Source organism: Eubalaena glacialis, chromosome 15 (genome assembly GCF_028564815.1).
Source record: "Eubalaena glacialis isolate mEubGla1 chromosome 15, mEubGla1.1.hap2.+ XY, whole genome shotgun sequence".
Classification (NCBI taxonomy): Eukaryota; Metazoa; Chordata; class Mammalia; order Artiodactyla; family Balaenidae; genus Eubalaena; species Eubalaena glacialis.
The window spans coordinates 85,070,968-85,084,185 of NC_083730.1; the positions used below are offsets into that span (position 1 = coordinate 85,070,968).

The following is a 13,218-nucleotide window of genomic DNA, read 5'->3' on the forward strand; positions in this document are numbered from 1 at the left end:
AATCTTCATAAAGGTAGATTGATGGTGTTTTACACAACTCATTTAATCAACTTAGTCTTTTTTGAGAAATGAGCATTAGAAATTGACAATGTGTTTGTTCCAGGGATGTTGAAAATAGCGGGACAAGAATTGAGTTTCACAGGGGAACTGACTTTGGACCTGGCCTGTAGATTTGGGACACAAAATATTTTCTCTTTTTTTCCCCTGCCCTTTTTGTGTTATGCACTTAATTTTATGACTGCGGGGGTCTGTTGGAGTGCTGCTTAACAAGTAACTCTCCTTCCACTGTCAGTGGTCAGAGGCTGTGTAGTACCCATACTGGAATTTTCCACGTCACAGGACCCAAGTCTTTGTGGGGTGTGCCTGAGATATACCACTTGGTGGGTCTAATTCTGAACTTGATGTGTTAATTGTATTTTAAATCAAGCAGTATAAACACACATATTGATACATTTGCCTCACGTAGTGGACTTTTATAACAAAAGAGAATTTGGATTTCTAATTTACAAATGGCAAATTATTTATCCCTCTCTGGATGCACCAAAGACCAGTAAAGTTTATAGCTTTTCCATCTATATTTATAAAGCAATACTGTATTATAAAAATCAATATTTTTATCACATGCTTGAAATTTTTATTTTGTTCTGTTTTAAAGTGTGCACTCTAAACATATCAGAACCTTATTTCTTCCTGTGAACTTAAGCTGCCTGCGCACAAAAAAGAATTCACCGAATGGATATGCATTAGAGTCCATAGGCTCCTAAAAACTGAAAGAAGAAATGAGGTGGGGAAAACAAGTTACTTGTCCTGAATTACTGTACTGGCTTGACATGGTTGATGGGTACTAAATCACAAAAGAATCCATTCCAGGTGTGTATGTCTGGGAGTTGGGCTGTAACTAGATTAGAAACTAGATTTCGAGCTTTGTATGATGGGCGAGTGTCTTATCCCATCGGTTGCATTCGTTCTGGATAGAATAGTAGCCTTCAGTACCGCCTTCAGTACCACCAACATACCACATCATGTAACAAGGCAGTAATTGTGGGAATTCACTGAGTCAGTTTTGAGCGTTTTGGAGATTGTAAACAAGATTGGCTAGAACTGTAAATGTTTGTACTTCTGATTAAGTTCATGGTTCCTTGTCACCTTATACCAGCTATCTTTGGTAGAAGCTACAGCATCCAATTTTCCTGGAAACTATCCCATTTTTGCATTTAACAAATTTTGCAATATCAAAAAACCAAAATCTGCTTATAAAACAAAATGTGAAACAGAAAACATTTGGATTCTATTGTTTAAAAAATTAAATTCTTTGCAAAATTGAACTTCCTCAACTAAAAATCGACAGTGTCCATGTCAAAATTTTAACTGTAAGCAGGTAGTTTGCTAAATAATGAAGCAAGTCTGAATTTGTGTATACTAATGAGCTGCTTTTTTCTGTTGAGACTATCATTATTTGTCTTACCCAAGAGGCAATGACCTGAATTGGACGTCTGAAGTATAACTTATGCAGGAATAGTTCTGTAAATACATTTAAATAAACTGTAAAGATATTTAATAAATATAGTATTTATACTAATCTGTGTACTCCTTTTAATTTGAGTAGTAACAAAATAAGACACTGGCCCTTGACACTGATTTTGTTGGTCCCTATCAGGTCCTCATTTCCAAGCCCCTTAGTCAGTCTAGCAGTGACTCCGTACTTTGTAGCTATCATTTCTGTCTTTTACTAGTTTATTCACTAAGGCTCTTTTTCACCAGCTCATTTACTACATCAGTTTAGCTTCCTCAAAAATTCATCAAACTGGATGAATAATTGAATGTAACATATAGATGGTTTCCCAGCTGAGAAGGCTTTTGCATCTTCTAAATGGTATGTGAAGTCAAACAAAAATCTGGTGTCATTTAAATTTAGCATTCTGTATCCAAATTCTAAAATCCAAACTATATACAATTTGACAGTGTAACTATCTTTTACAGACCAGTGCTGCATCTAGGTGATTACTGATGATGATGATGATGCCTTCACAGCCTAAACTGCCCTGGCCCATTTCAATGAGCGAACCAGAAACTTCATCCTCAGCAAGGAGACCTACAGTTACTCTCGGGTATAGATGTTCTCCGTGTAGTCATCTGCATTTATTAGGAATATGTGAAATTCAGTGTTAGTCATCAGTGTAAGCAAAAAATACATAAATCTTTAGCCTACAATGTGAAATTATGTGGGCATTGCCAGTTTCCAAAAAAAGCTTGATGAAAGCCCAGTTTCATTCACTGAGGAACATTTTGGGATGAACTTGAGTTTTTATTAGGTTACTGTGGGTAGCTATGACTCATTACCAAGCTACAAGAGCCAAACTCATTCTGGTTTTAGTTTGAACTTTGTTCACAGTTCTAAAGTTTACTAATCTACTCAGCCACCTTTGTCTTATTAATTCCTTACAAAATCTAAAGCACAATTGCTTGCCAGTTAACATTTCCTTGTGATTTGATGGTTTCACAGGCTTAACAATTAAGGTGTTACAAAAGTCTAGTTTGTCAGGTTATAATTGACTCTAAACAGGTTTGGGAGAGGGAGAGGCACACATCCTAAGATGTTATATAACAATATTTCTGTGCCAGATTTTTTATTCTGTGCAGGTAAGAAGCTAATTCTTAAAGAGGCAAAGAACAGAGACATTCATCTTCCACCTCATTCCCCTCCAAACCCAGGCTTTCTTGGCAGCGGAGGCTGCTGTTCTGTATCAGATAATACAGAAATAATTTTTTGGCATCACTTCTTTTCTGCGTCACACTGCAAAATTTTAAAATCATATTTTTTTACTTAAAATCTTAACAAAATATAACAAGCAATAGACCAAAAAAGTTATGGCATTACATGCATAACTTTTTACTATGTCTGAAAGCACCAAAACTCAAATGTTTGCAATCAAACACAGAAGATACCTGAACTCTACAAGCCATATTGATGCACTCAAAATGGCTGCTAAAGAAAGTTTAAATACCTTTATAAAACTGGGAAAGAAAATGCTAAAACCTCCAGTGTGAATGTGCACTGAATTGAAGAATTCTTTTTTATTTTATTTTTTTTTAAATTTTATTTATTTGGCTGCGTTGGGTCTTCATTGCTCCACGTGTGCTTTCTCTCGTTGCGGTGAGCAGGAGCTACTCTTCATTGCGGTGCACGGGCTTCTCATCGCAGTGGCTTCTCTTGTTGCAGAGCACGGGCTCTAGGCACACGGGCTTCAGTAGTTGTGGCTCACGGGCTCTAGAGTGCAGGCTCAGTAGTTGAGGCGCACGGGCTTAGTTGCTCCGCAGCATGTGGGATCTTCCCGGACCAGGGCTTGAACCCGTGTCCCCTGCATTGGCAGGCGGATTCTCAACCACTGCACCACCAGGGAAGTCCCTGAATTGAAGAATTCTAATGAGCTTTTTCCCTGCACAGAAAACTCTTCTCCCTCCCAAGAAGCACAATGAATTTAAAGCAAATTACATTTACTTGACAAGCAGCTATTTCTAGATATGGTTGTTGTATAAGAAGATGTTTAGAAAACCAGCAGCCCATTATCCATTTCAAGGAAGTCCAAGACAATATCTTCAGAGGCTTACATGTGAAAATGTGTTTGAGGTGCAAGTGAGCCAGTAAATGGGTCGGGGGCCAGCTCAGCCATCATTAAGTGTTAGAATGTGGAAAAACTGCCATTATTCACGTCCTCTTCACTGTCACTTGCTGTTGCCACACTGTGGAAAGGGTGGTTGAAGTGTTCTCGTTGGTCAGAAGAAACTGCTCCAAAGAACATGCAAGAAAACTGGAGGGGAAAAAAGTAACTGTACTGTTTATTCAGAGCAATTTAGTGCTCATCAAATACCCCTTTTCAGAAACTCAGCCAAGGTGGTCTCCCTAACTTTAATAGTGATGATTCATGAAATACCCAGAACCTTCTTGAGTGGCCCAAAACATCCTAAAATAAAACCCTTCCCTGGACTCCAAAGGCACACAGTGTGGGATCGGTGGTCTGCTTCTGACCACCCTGCCCGAGCCACTGAAACTAACACCAGGGACTTCCCTGGCGGTCCAGTGGCTAGGACTCCGCGCTCCCAGTGTAGGAGGCCCAGGTTCAATCCCTGGTCGGGGAACTGGGTCCCACATGCAGCAAATGCAACTAAAGATCCCACATGCCGCAACAAAGGTCCCGTGTCCCGCAACTAAGACCCGGCGCAGCCAAATTAGTTAATTAATTAATTTTAAAAAGAAAGAAAGAAACTAACATCAAGGCTGTGGGAGACAGAGATAAAGGGAGACTCTGCAGGCCATCCTGCTCGACTCCATCCATCTTCTCCCCTTTCCCTCCTGCTGCTACAGAAGCAGCTACTCCTGACTAGAGCCAGTCCTTCTCTCCCTGTCTCTGACTCCCAGCCCCTCCCATGCCTCTCCTCTACTGGATAAGAATGTCAGCATTTTAAAATAATCAAATGTCTCTCATTAAAATATATAAATAGCCTCATTCCCTTCCTCCCTTCATCCTTACCTCTGCTGTAGAGTTGTCTACACTTGCTTTCTCCATTTTCTCATTCTCCTATTCTTCTATCTAAAAAAGCTCCCTACCCTCACACAGAAGCTCTTCTCAAGATGGTCACCAAAAATTGCCAGATCCTTAAGCCAATGACCACTTTCAGTCTCCATCCCACTTGATAGTCACTCTGACACTTTCTTCTCAAACCTTCCTCATGCTGCATTCTCCTGGTTGCTCTTAGACTTTCCAGCTGGCTTGCGTTCTTCTACCCAGCCTTTGAATAAGGGTTTCTCAGCCTTAGCACTACTGACATTTGAGGCCTGATGCTTCTTTGTTGTGAGGGCTGTCCTGCTCATGGGAGGATGTTGAGCAGCATCCCTTGCTTCTGCCCACTAGATGCCAGTAGCACCCTCCTTCCTGAATTGTGACATCCAGAATTGTCTCCAGACATTGCCCAACGTCCCCTGGCCCTGGTTAAGAACCACTGCTTTAAATGATGGCAGTACTCTCCCCTGCACCCTCTCCCTAGGAACTTTCATTCACACTGCTGGCAGAAATTACTATGTATGTATATGCCAGGGAGCCTCACAGAATTTGATCTTCATATATCCTACTACCTACTTGATTTCTGCCACTTAACATGTCCAAAATAGAATTCATGATCTTAGTGAGCACTGAACCTGTTGCTCCAAACCTTGATACCTCCTTTTCCCTTAAGCCCCATAACCAATCCATCACAGAGTCCTGCTACTTCTACCTCCTCAATTAGCTGTCTACTTTGGCCACTTCTCTCCATTGCTACTGAATCACCATCTCTCAGATGCCACAACTGAACTTCCATTCTTGCCTCACTGCACCCCATTCTGCACATAGTAGCTGCAACTAAAGTTATCTTTCAAAAATTCAACTCTGGCAGCCCTCCCTGTTAAAATCCTTCAAATACTTTAAATGCCACAGTACTTTATATGGCCATTTACATGGCTGTTTACATCTGGCATGAATCGGCACTCACCAATTACTCTAGTTTCATTCACCCTGTGCCATTGTTTCCCCCTGGCTATCTGCCTGCTAACCACACTGGTCATCCTCCAGTTCCTTAAAACCACCACGCTCCCTCCATCACAGGGGCTTTTGCACATGCCACATATCCACTCAACTCCCCCCTACTACCTTATCGTTTCCAGTTCAGCTCAAACACCAGTTTCAGAGAAGACTTTCTGACCTCCTAGATTAGGTCAGTTCATACCTTAAATCCTCTCAAAGCACCTTAAACTTTTCCTTTATTGAACTTACCACAGGTTTTTAAAAATTATCATATATTTAGTCATGTGACTATTTGTTTAAGGTCTATCTCCCTCCTAGTCTATAATCAAGTTTAGGAACCTTTCTTGTTTATTTTGCACACCATTGTATACCCCACATCTACAACACAAGGCCCTCAACAAATACCTGTGGGAGTTGCATGGCAGGTAGCAAGAATGAATAAATGAATGATCCCTGTTCTTGGCTCATCCTCACACATCAGAAGGTGAAGATGCCCTCTGGATGGGGCAGTTCTGACAGCAGCTGTTGAACCCTTGCTCCAGATGAAACACCCCAAATTAGCTGTGATATAGCCTGCGGTAGGCAGAATGATGGCCTGCCCTCGCCCCCAAAGATGTCCACGTCTTAATCCCAGGAGCCTGTGAATATGTTATATCACATGGCAAAAGGGAATTAAGGTAGCAAATGGAATAAAGTTGCTAATCAGTGACCTGGACTATCCAGGTGGGCCCAGTGGACTCACAAGGATCCTTAAATGTGAAAAGCAGAGAAGAATCAGCATCAGAGTGAAGCAATGTGAAAAGGACTTGACCGGCCGTTGCTGGTTTTAAAGCTGGAAGGAAACCACAATCAAAGAATGCAGGTGATCTCAAGAAGATAGGAAAGGCAAGAAAGCAGATTCTTCCCTAGAGTCTCCGCAAAGGAACACAGCCTTGCCAACACCTTGATTTTAGCTCTGTGAGACCCATTTTGGACTTCTGAACTGTAAGCTAATTCGTGTTGTCTTAAGCCACTGAATTTGTGGTAATTTGTTATAGCAGCAATAGGAAACTAATACACTGGCTTTGATTTTAATTGGAGGCATAGTCTCAGTTGCCTCTGAAGAGTCTAGTGTTAACCAAGGTCAAGATCCAAAGGCTGGAATTGACCTAATGATAGCATCTGTGTCTGTTCAATGTATAATATCATGTGCAAATAGCTCTTCATAATGCTTATTGTGCTATATTAAACTAAAAACCTACTAGTTTACTTTGGACTTTGAGAGCTGCCCTGAATTTGCCATTGACTTAAGGTAAATGTCATTTGCTACCCCCTTTTTTCCCTACCTACTCTTTGGCCTTTAAATCTTTCATGGCTGGATGATCAAGCCCTTCCCTGGTATATAACAGTCTTCTAATGGAGAAAGTTTATGAATGGCCATACAACTTGGAATTAGTCCAAGTCCTATACGAATTGGGTAAGAAGATAAATTATTATAAAAATTTAAAAATAATATTCATATTCTCTTAAAAATAGAACTACCATACAATCCAACAATTCCACTCCTGGGTATTTTTCAGAAAAAAAAACAAAAACGCTAACTCAAAAAGATATCTGCACCCCTGTGTTCATTGCAGCATAATTTATAATAGCCAAGATATAGACGCAACCTAAGTGTCCACCAATAGAGGAATGGATAAAGAAGATGTGGTGTGTGTACACAGTGGAATATCACTCAGCCACAAAAAAGAATAAAATCTTTGCCATTTGCAGCAACATCAATGGACCTAGAAGGTATTATGTTCAGTGAAATAAGTCAGAGAAAGACAAATACAGTATGATTTCACTTATATACGGAATCTAAAAAGCAAAACAAATGAACAAACGTAACAAAACAGAAACAGACTCATAGATACAAAGAACAAACAGGTGGTTGCCAGAGGGGAGGGGTGTGGGGGGATGAGTGATATAGGTGAGGGAGATTAAGAGGTACAAACTTCCAGTTATAAAATAAATGAGTCATGGGGATGAAATGTACAGCATGGGGAATACAGTCAACTATTTTTTTTTAAACATCTTTATTGAAGTATAATTGCTTTACAATGGTGTGTTACTTTCTGCTTTATAACAAAGTGAATCAGTTATACATATACATATGTTCCCATATCTCTTCCCTCTTGCATCTCCCTCCCTCCCACACTCCTTATCCCACCCCTCTAGGTGGTCACAAAGCACCGAGCTGATCTCCCTGTGCTATGCGGCTGCTTCCCACTAGCTATCTATTTTACATTTGGTAGTGTATATATGTCCATGACACTCTCTCACCCTGTCACATCTCACCCCTCCCCCTCCCCATGTCCTCAAGTCCATTCTCTAGTAGGTCTGTGTCTTTATTCCCGTCTTGCCACTAGATTCTTCATGACCTTTTTTTTTTTTCCCTTAGATTCCATATATATGTGTTAGCATACTATATTTCTTTTTCTCTTTCTGACTTACTTCACTCTGTATGACAGACTCTAACTCCATCCACCTCATTACAAATACCTCCATTTCATTTCTTTTTATGGCTGAGTAATATTCCATTGTATATATGTGCCACATCTTCTTTATCCATTCATCCGGTGATGGACATCTAGGTTGCTTCCATGTCCTGGCTATTGTAAACAGAGCTGCAATGAATATTTTGGTACATGACTCTTTCTGAATTATGGTTTTCTCAGGGTATATGCCCAGTAGTGGGATTGCTGGGTCGTATGGTAGTTCTATTTTTAGTTTTTTAAGGAACCTCCATAGTGTTCTCCATAGTGGCTGTATCAATTTACATTCCCACCAACAGTGCAAGAGTGTTCCCTTTTCTCCACACCCTCTCCAGCATTTATTGTTTCTAGATTTTTTGATGATGGCCATTCTGACCGGTGTGAGATGATACCTCATTGTAGTTTTGATTTGCATTTCTCTAATGATTAATGATGTTGAGCATTCTTTCATGTGTCTATTGGCAATCTGTATATCTTCTTTGGAGAAATGTCTATTTAGGTCTTCTGCCCATTTTTGGATTGGGTTGTTTGTTTTTTTGTTATTGAGCTGCATGAGCTGCTTGTAAATCTTGGAGATTAATCCTTTGTCGGTTGCTTCATTTGCAAATATTTTCTCCCATTCTGAGGGTTGTCTTTTCATCTTGTTTATGGTTTCCTTTGCTGTGCAAAAGCTTTTAAGTTTCATTAGGTCCCATTTGTTTATTTGTGTTTTTATTTCCATTTCTCTAGGAGCTGGGTCAAAAAGGATCTTGCTGTGATTTATGTCATAGAGTGTTCTGCCTATGTTTTCCTCTAAGAGTTTGATAGTGTCTGGCCTTACACTTAGGTCTTTAATCCATTTTGAGTTTATTTTTGTGTATGGTGTCAGGGAGTGTTCTAATTTCATACTTTTACATGTACCTGTCCAATTTTCCCAGCACCACTTATTGAAGAGGCTGTCTTTTCTCCACTGTATATGCTTGCCTCCTTTATCAAAGATAAGGTGACCATATGTGCGTGGGCTTATCTCTGGGCTTTCTATCCTGTTCCATTGATCTATATTTCTGTTTTTGTGCCAGTACCAAACTGTCTTGATTACTGTAGCTTTGTAATATAGTCTGAAGTCAGGGAGCCTGATTCCTCCAGCTCCATTTTTCGTTCTCAAGATTGCTTTGGCTATTCAGGGTCTTTTGTGTTTCCATACAAATTGTGAAATTTTTTGTCCTAGTTCTGTGAAAAATGCCAGTGGTAGTTTGATAGGGATTGCATTGAATCTGTAGATTGCTTTGGGTAGCAGAGTCATTTTCACAATGTTGATTCTTCCAATCCAAGAACATGGTATATCTCTCCATCTATTTGTATCATCTTTAATTTCTTTCATCAGTGTCCTATAATTTTCTGCATACAGGTCTTTTGTCTCCTTAGGTAGGTTTATTCCTAGATATTTTATTCTTTTTGTTGCAATGGTAAACGGGAGTGTTTTCTTAATTTCACTTTCAGATTTTTCATCATTAGTATATAGGAATGCAAGAGATTTCTGTGCATTAATTTTGTATCCTGCTACTTTACCAAATTCATTGATTAGCTCTAGTAGTTTTCTGGTAGCATCTTTAGGATTCTCTATGTATAGTATCATGTCATCTGCAAACAGTGACAGCTTTACTTCTTCTTTTCCGATTTGGATTCCTTTTATTTCTTTTTCTTCTCTGATTGCTGTGGCTAACACTTCCAAAACTATGTTGAATAATAGTGGTGAGAGTGGGCAACCTTGTCTTGTTCCTGATCTTAGTGGAAATGGTTTCAGCTTTTCACCATTGAGGACAATGTTGGCTGTGGGTTTGTCATATATGGCCTTTATTATGTTGAGGAAAGTTCCCTCTGTGCCTACTTTCTGCAGGGCTTTTATCATAAACGGGTGTTGAATTTTGTCGAAAGCTTTCTCTGCATCTATTGAGATGATCATATGGTTTTTCTCCTTCAATTTGTTAATATGATGTATCACGTTGATTGATTTGCGTATATTGAAGAATCCTTGCATTCCTGGAATAAACCCCACTTGATCATGGTGTATAATCCTTTTAATGTGCTGTTGGATTCTGTTTGCTAGTATTTTGTTGAGGATTTTTGCATCTATGTTCATCAGTGATATTGGCCTGTAGTTTTCTTTCTTTGTGACATCTTTGTCTGGTTTTGGTATCAGGGTGATGGTGGCCTCATAGAATGAGTTGGGGAGTGTTCCTCCCTCTGCAATATTTTGGAAGAGTTTGAGAAGGATAGGTGTTAGCTCTTCTCTAAATGTTTGATAGAATTCGCCTGTGAAGCCATCTGGTCCTGGGCTTTTGTGTGTTGGAAGATTTTTAATCACAGTTTCAATTTCAGTGCTTGTGATTGGTCTGTTCATATTTTCTATTTCTTCCTGGTTCAGTCTCGGCAGGTTGTGCATTTCTAAGAATCTGTCCATTTCTTCCAGGTTGTCCATTTTATTGGCATAGAGTTGCTTGTAGTAATCTCTCATGATCGTTTGTATTTCTGCAGTGTCAGTGGTTACTTCTCCTTTTTCATTTCTAATTCTATTGATTTGAGTCTTCTCCCTTTTTCTCTTGATGAGTCTGGCTAATGGTTTATCAATTTTGTTTATCTTCTCAAAGAACCAGCTTTTAGTTTCATTGATTTTTGCTATTGTTTCCTTCATTTCTTTTTCATTTATTTCTGATCTGATCTTTATGATTTCTTTCCTTCTGCTAGCTTTGGGGTTTTTTTGTTCTTCTTTCTCTAATTGCTTTAGGTGCAAGGTTAGGTTGTTTATTCGAGATGTTTCCTGTTTCTTGATGTAGGCTTGTATTGCTATAAACTTCCCTCTTAGAGCTGCTTTTGCTGCATCCCATAGGTTTTGGGTCGTCGTGTCTCCATTGTCATTCGTTTCTAGGTATTTTTTGATTTCCTCTTTGACTTCTTCAGTGATCTCTTGATCTCTTGGTCAACAATATTATAATAACTTTGTATGGTGACTTTGGTCTTTGAAAACTGCACTAAATTTGCTATTGACTTATTGTGATCATTTTGTAATGTATAGAAATATCAAATCATTATGTTCTGTACCTAGAACTAACATAGTGTTGTAGGTCAATAATACTTCAATAAAAAATATGATAATAATATAGATATTTCCCCCATTTTGGTGCCCCTGAGAGCTGTGTATAACTTATTGAAAATCCACAATGGAAAAAAATATTGGTCATTTGAATATTAGAATATAGTAATACTCCTCTACAATAGTTTAATTTTGAAAGTCCCCTTTCCCAAAGTAGAATACTACCATATTATTTATTTGTTTAAATAAGGTGAATTAAAATTGATTTCATTTTGGAATTTTGTGATACTACTTGAGGGATTTTAAAAACTTTCTTAGGCTATCCCAAACCGGGGCTGAAGGTTTGCCAACCACTGGCTATGCACTAGGAATACAGAGATGAGTAAGACTCAGGCCTGCCCTTGATGAGCTCACAATCTACCTAGTGGAGTAACAAGCATATTTATTAAATTATTACACGACATTAATAATGAATAAAACAAACAAAATGATTTGATTAGAATGAGAAGACTTCAAAAAAAGACGTATCACTTGAGCTGGGCTTTGAAGGGTGGGTAGGGGTTTGAACAGTGAAAAAAGGAATACTATCACCCCAGACTGTAGGAGCAATAGTATGAACAAAAGTAGAACACAAAAGCGTTTGCTGAATGTTTCCACTAAGATCGGAACTAAGCAAGCATGCCCACTCTCTCCACTGTTAATGTTGTACTAGAGATTATGTGCTAATACAACTGAACAAAAGAGTCAGTTGGAGAGATTAAAGAAGAAATGAAACTATCTCTATATAAAAATGACATATAGCGTGTCTGGAAACCCTGAGAGAATCAATGATAAAACTAATGGAAACAATAAAATAATTCAGAAGGGTAGTAGGATATAAAATTAACACCAAAAAAACAGTAGCCTTCATATACTCAAACAATCGGCAGTCAGAAAACATAATGGTAGAGGAAACTATTCACAATAGCAATATAAAAGGTTAATTACTTAGGAATAAACTTAAATGTGTAAATGTATATGAGAAACATTTTAAGACACTCCTGAGAAACACAAAAATAGACCTGAACAAGTGGAAATATATTGCCTGTGTTTGGATAGAATGACTCAACATCATAAAGGTGTCACTTAACATCCCCAAGTTAACAGAAATTTAAGGAAAGCCCAATAAAAAAAATACCAATAGACTTTTTCTGGAGCTAGATAAGTTGATATTAAAGTTCAAGTAAAAAATACACATTCAGGAATAGCCAGGAAAAACTGACCAAATCTACAAAGGGATACTAACTCTACTAGACATTAAAACGTACTCTGAAGGGCTAGAACTGGACCTCAGGGGAGGAAATGAGAAGATTTTATTAAATACCCTAGGGAAAGTCCCTGAATGCCATTCCAAGGAGTTTAGGTGAAATCCTATGGGAGAAGCAGAATGATCCAAGAGACAATAAAAGCAGGAGAGTGATGTATAACAATAACTAACATTTAATGAGCACTGACCATGTGCCAGCTCCATGTATTAGCCCAATTAATTTTCACAACAATTCAACCGGGTAGCATTATTATTATTCCCATTTTACTAACAGAAGGAAAATTGAAGCAAAGATAAGTAACTTATCCAAGTTACACAGCTAATAAGTGGCAAGACAGAGATTCCAACCCAGAAACTCTAGAGCCAGTGCTCTGGAGTCCTATACCTCATTGTAAATATAAGGTCTCAAAAGAATCTTCTGGTACACTGTGGAGGAAACCAGAGTGGAGGAGAATGGAGGCATGGAGGTCAATCGGAAGGCTCACCGTAGTTCAGATAGAAGATGATAATGGTCTAAATTATTTACCCATAATGTAATTTCATTTTTGCAGGAGTTAAGGCAAATAATTCCCTTTAAAAATAGAACTTTCTTTTTAGAATTTAGAATTTAAGTGACATGATAGGAAATTTGAAGAAAAGAGTGCTGTAATGGTACTCATGGAGCTTACAGCTCTAAATGTCACCTTGCCTAGTGAGGAAATTGGCAATCTTAGTGAATTTCAGGGAAGTGAAGCAGCAGGAAAATGTGTTCCTGTTGCTGCCTGTGAA

The 13,218-nt window shown here is 38.7% G+C and overlaps 1 protein-coding gene across 1 annotated transcript in view; it reads right to left on the reverse strand.

The window, feature by feature from the left end:
* Window positions 1-3,680: 3,680 nt before the first annotated feature.
* RAD9B (RAD9 checkpoint clamp component B) overlaps window positions 3,681-13,218 on the reverse strand; it is a 34,057-nt gene continuing 24,519 nt past the window's right edge. Inside the window, exon 11 of the mRNA XM_061169916.1 lies at window positions 3,681-3,809. Coding sequence (XP_061025899.1) covers window positions 3,681-3,809 — 129 coding nt within the window. The remainder of the gene's footprint in view (window positions 3,810-13,218) is intronic.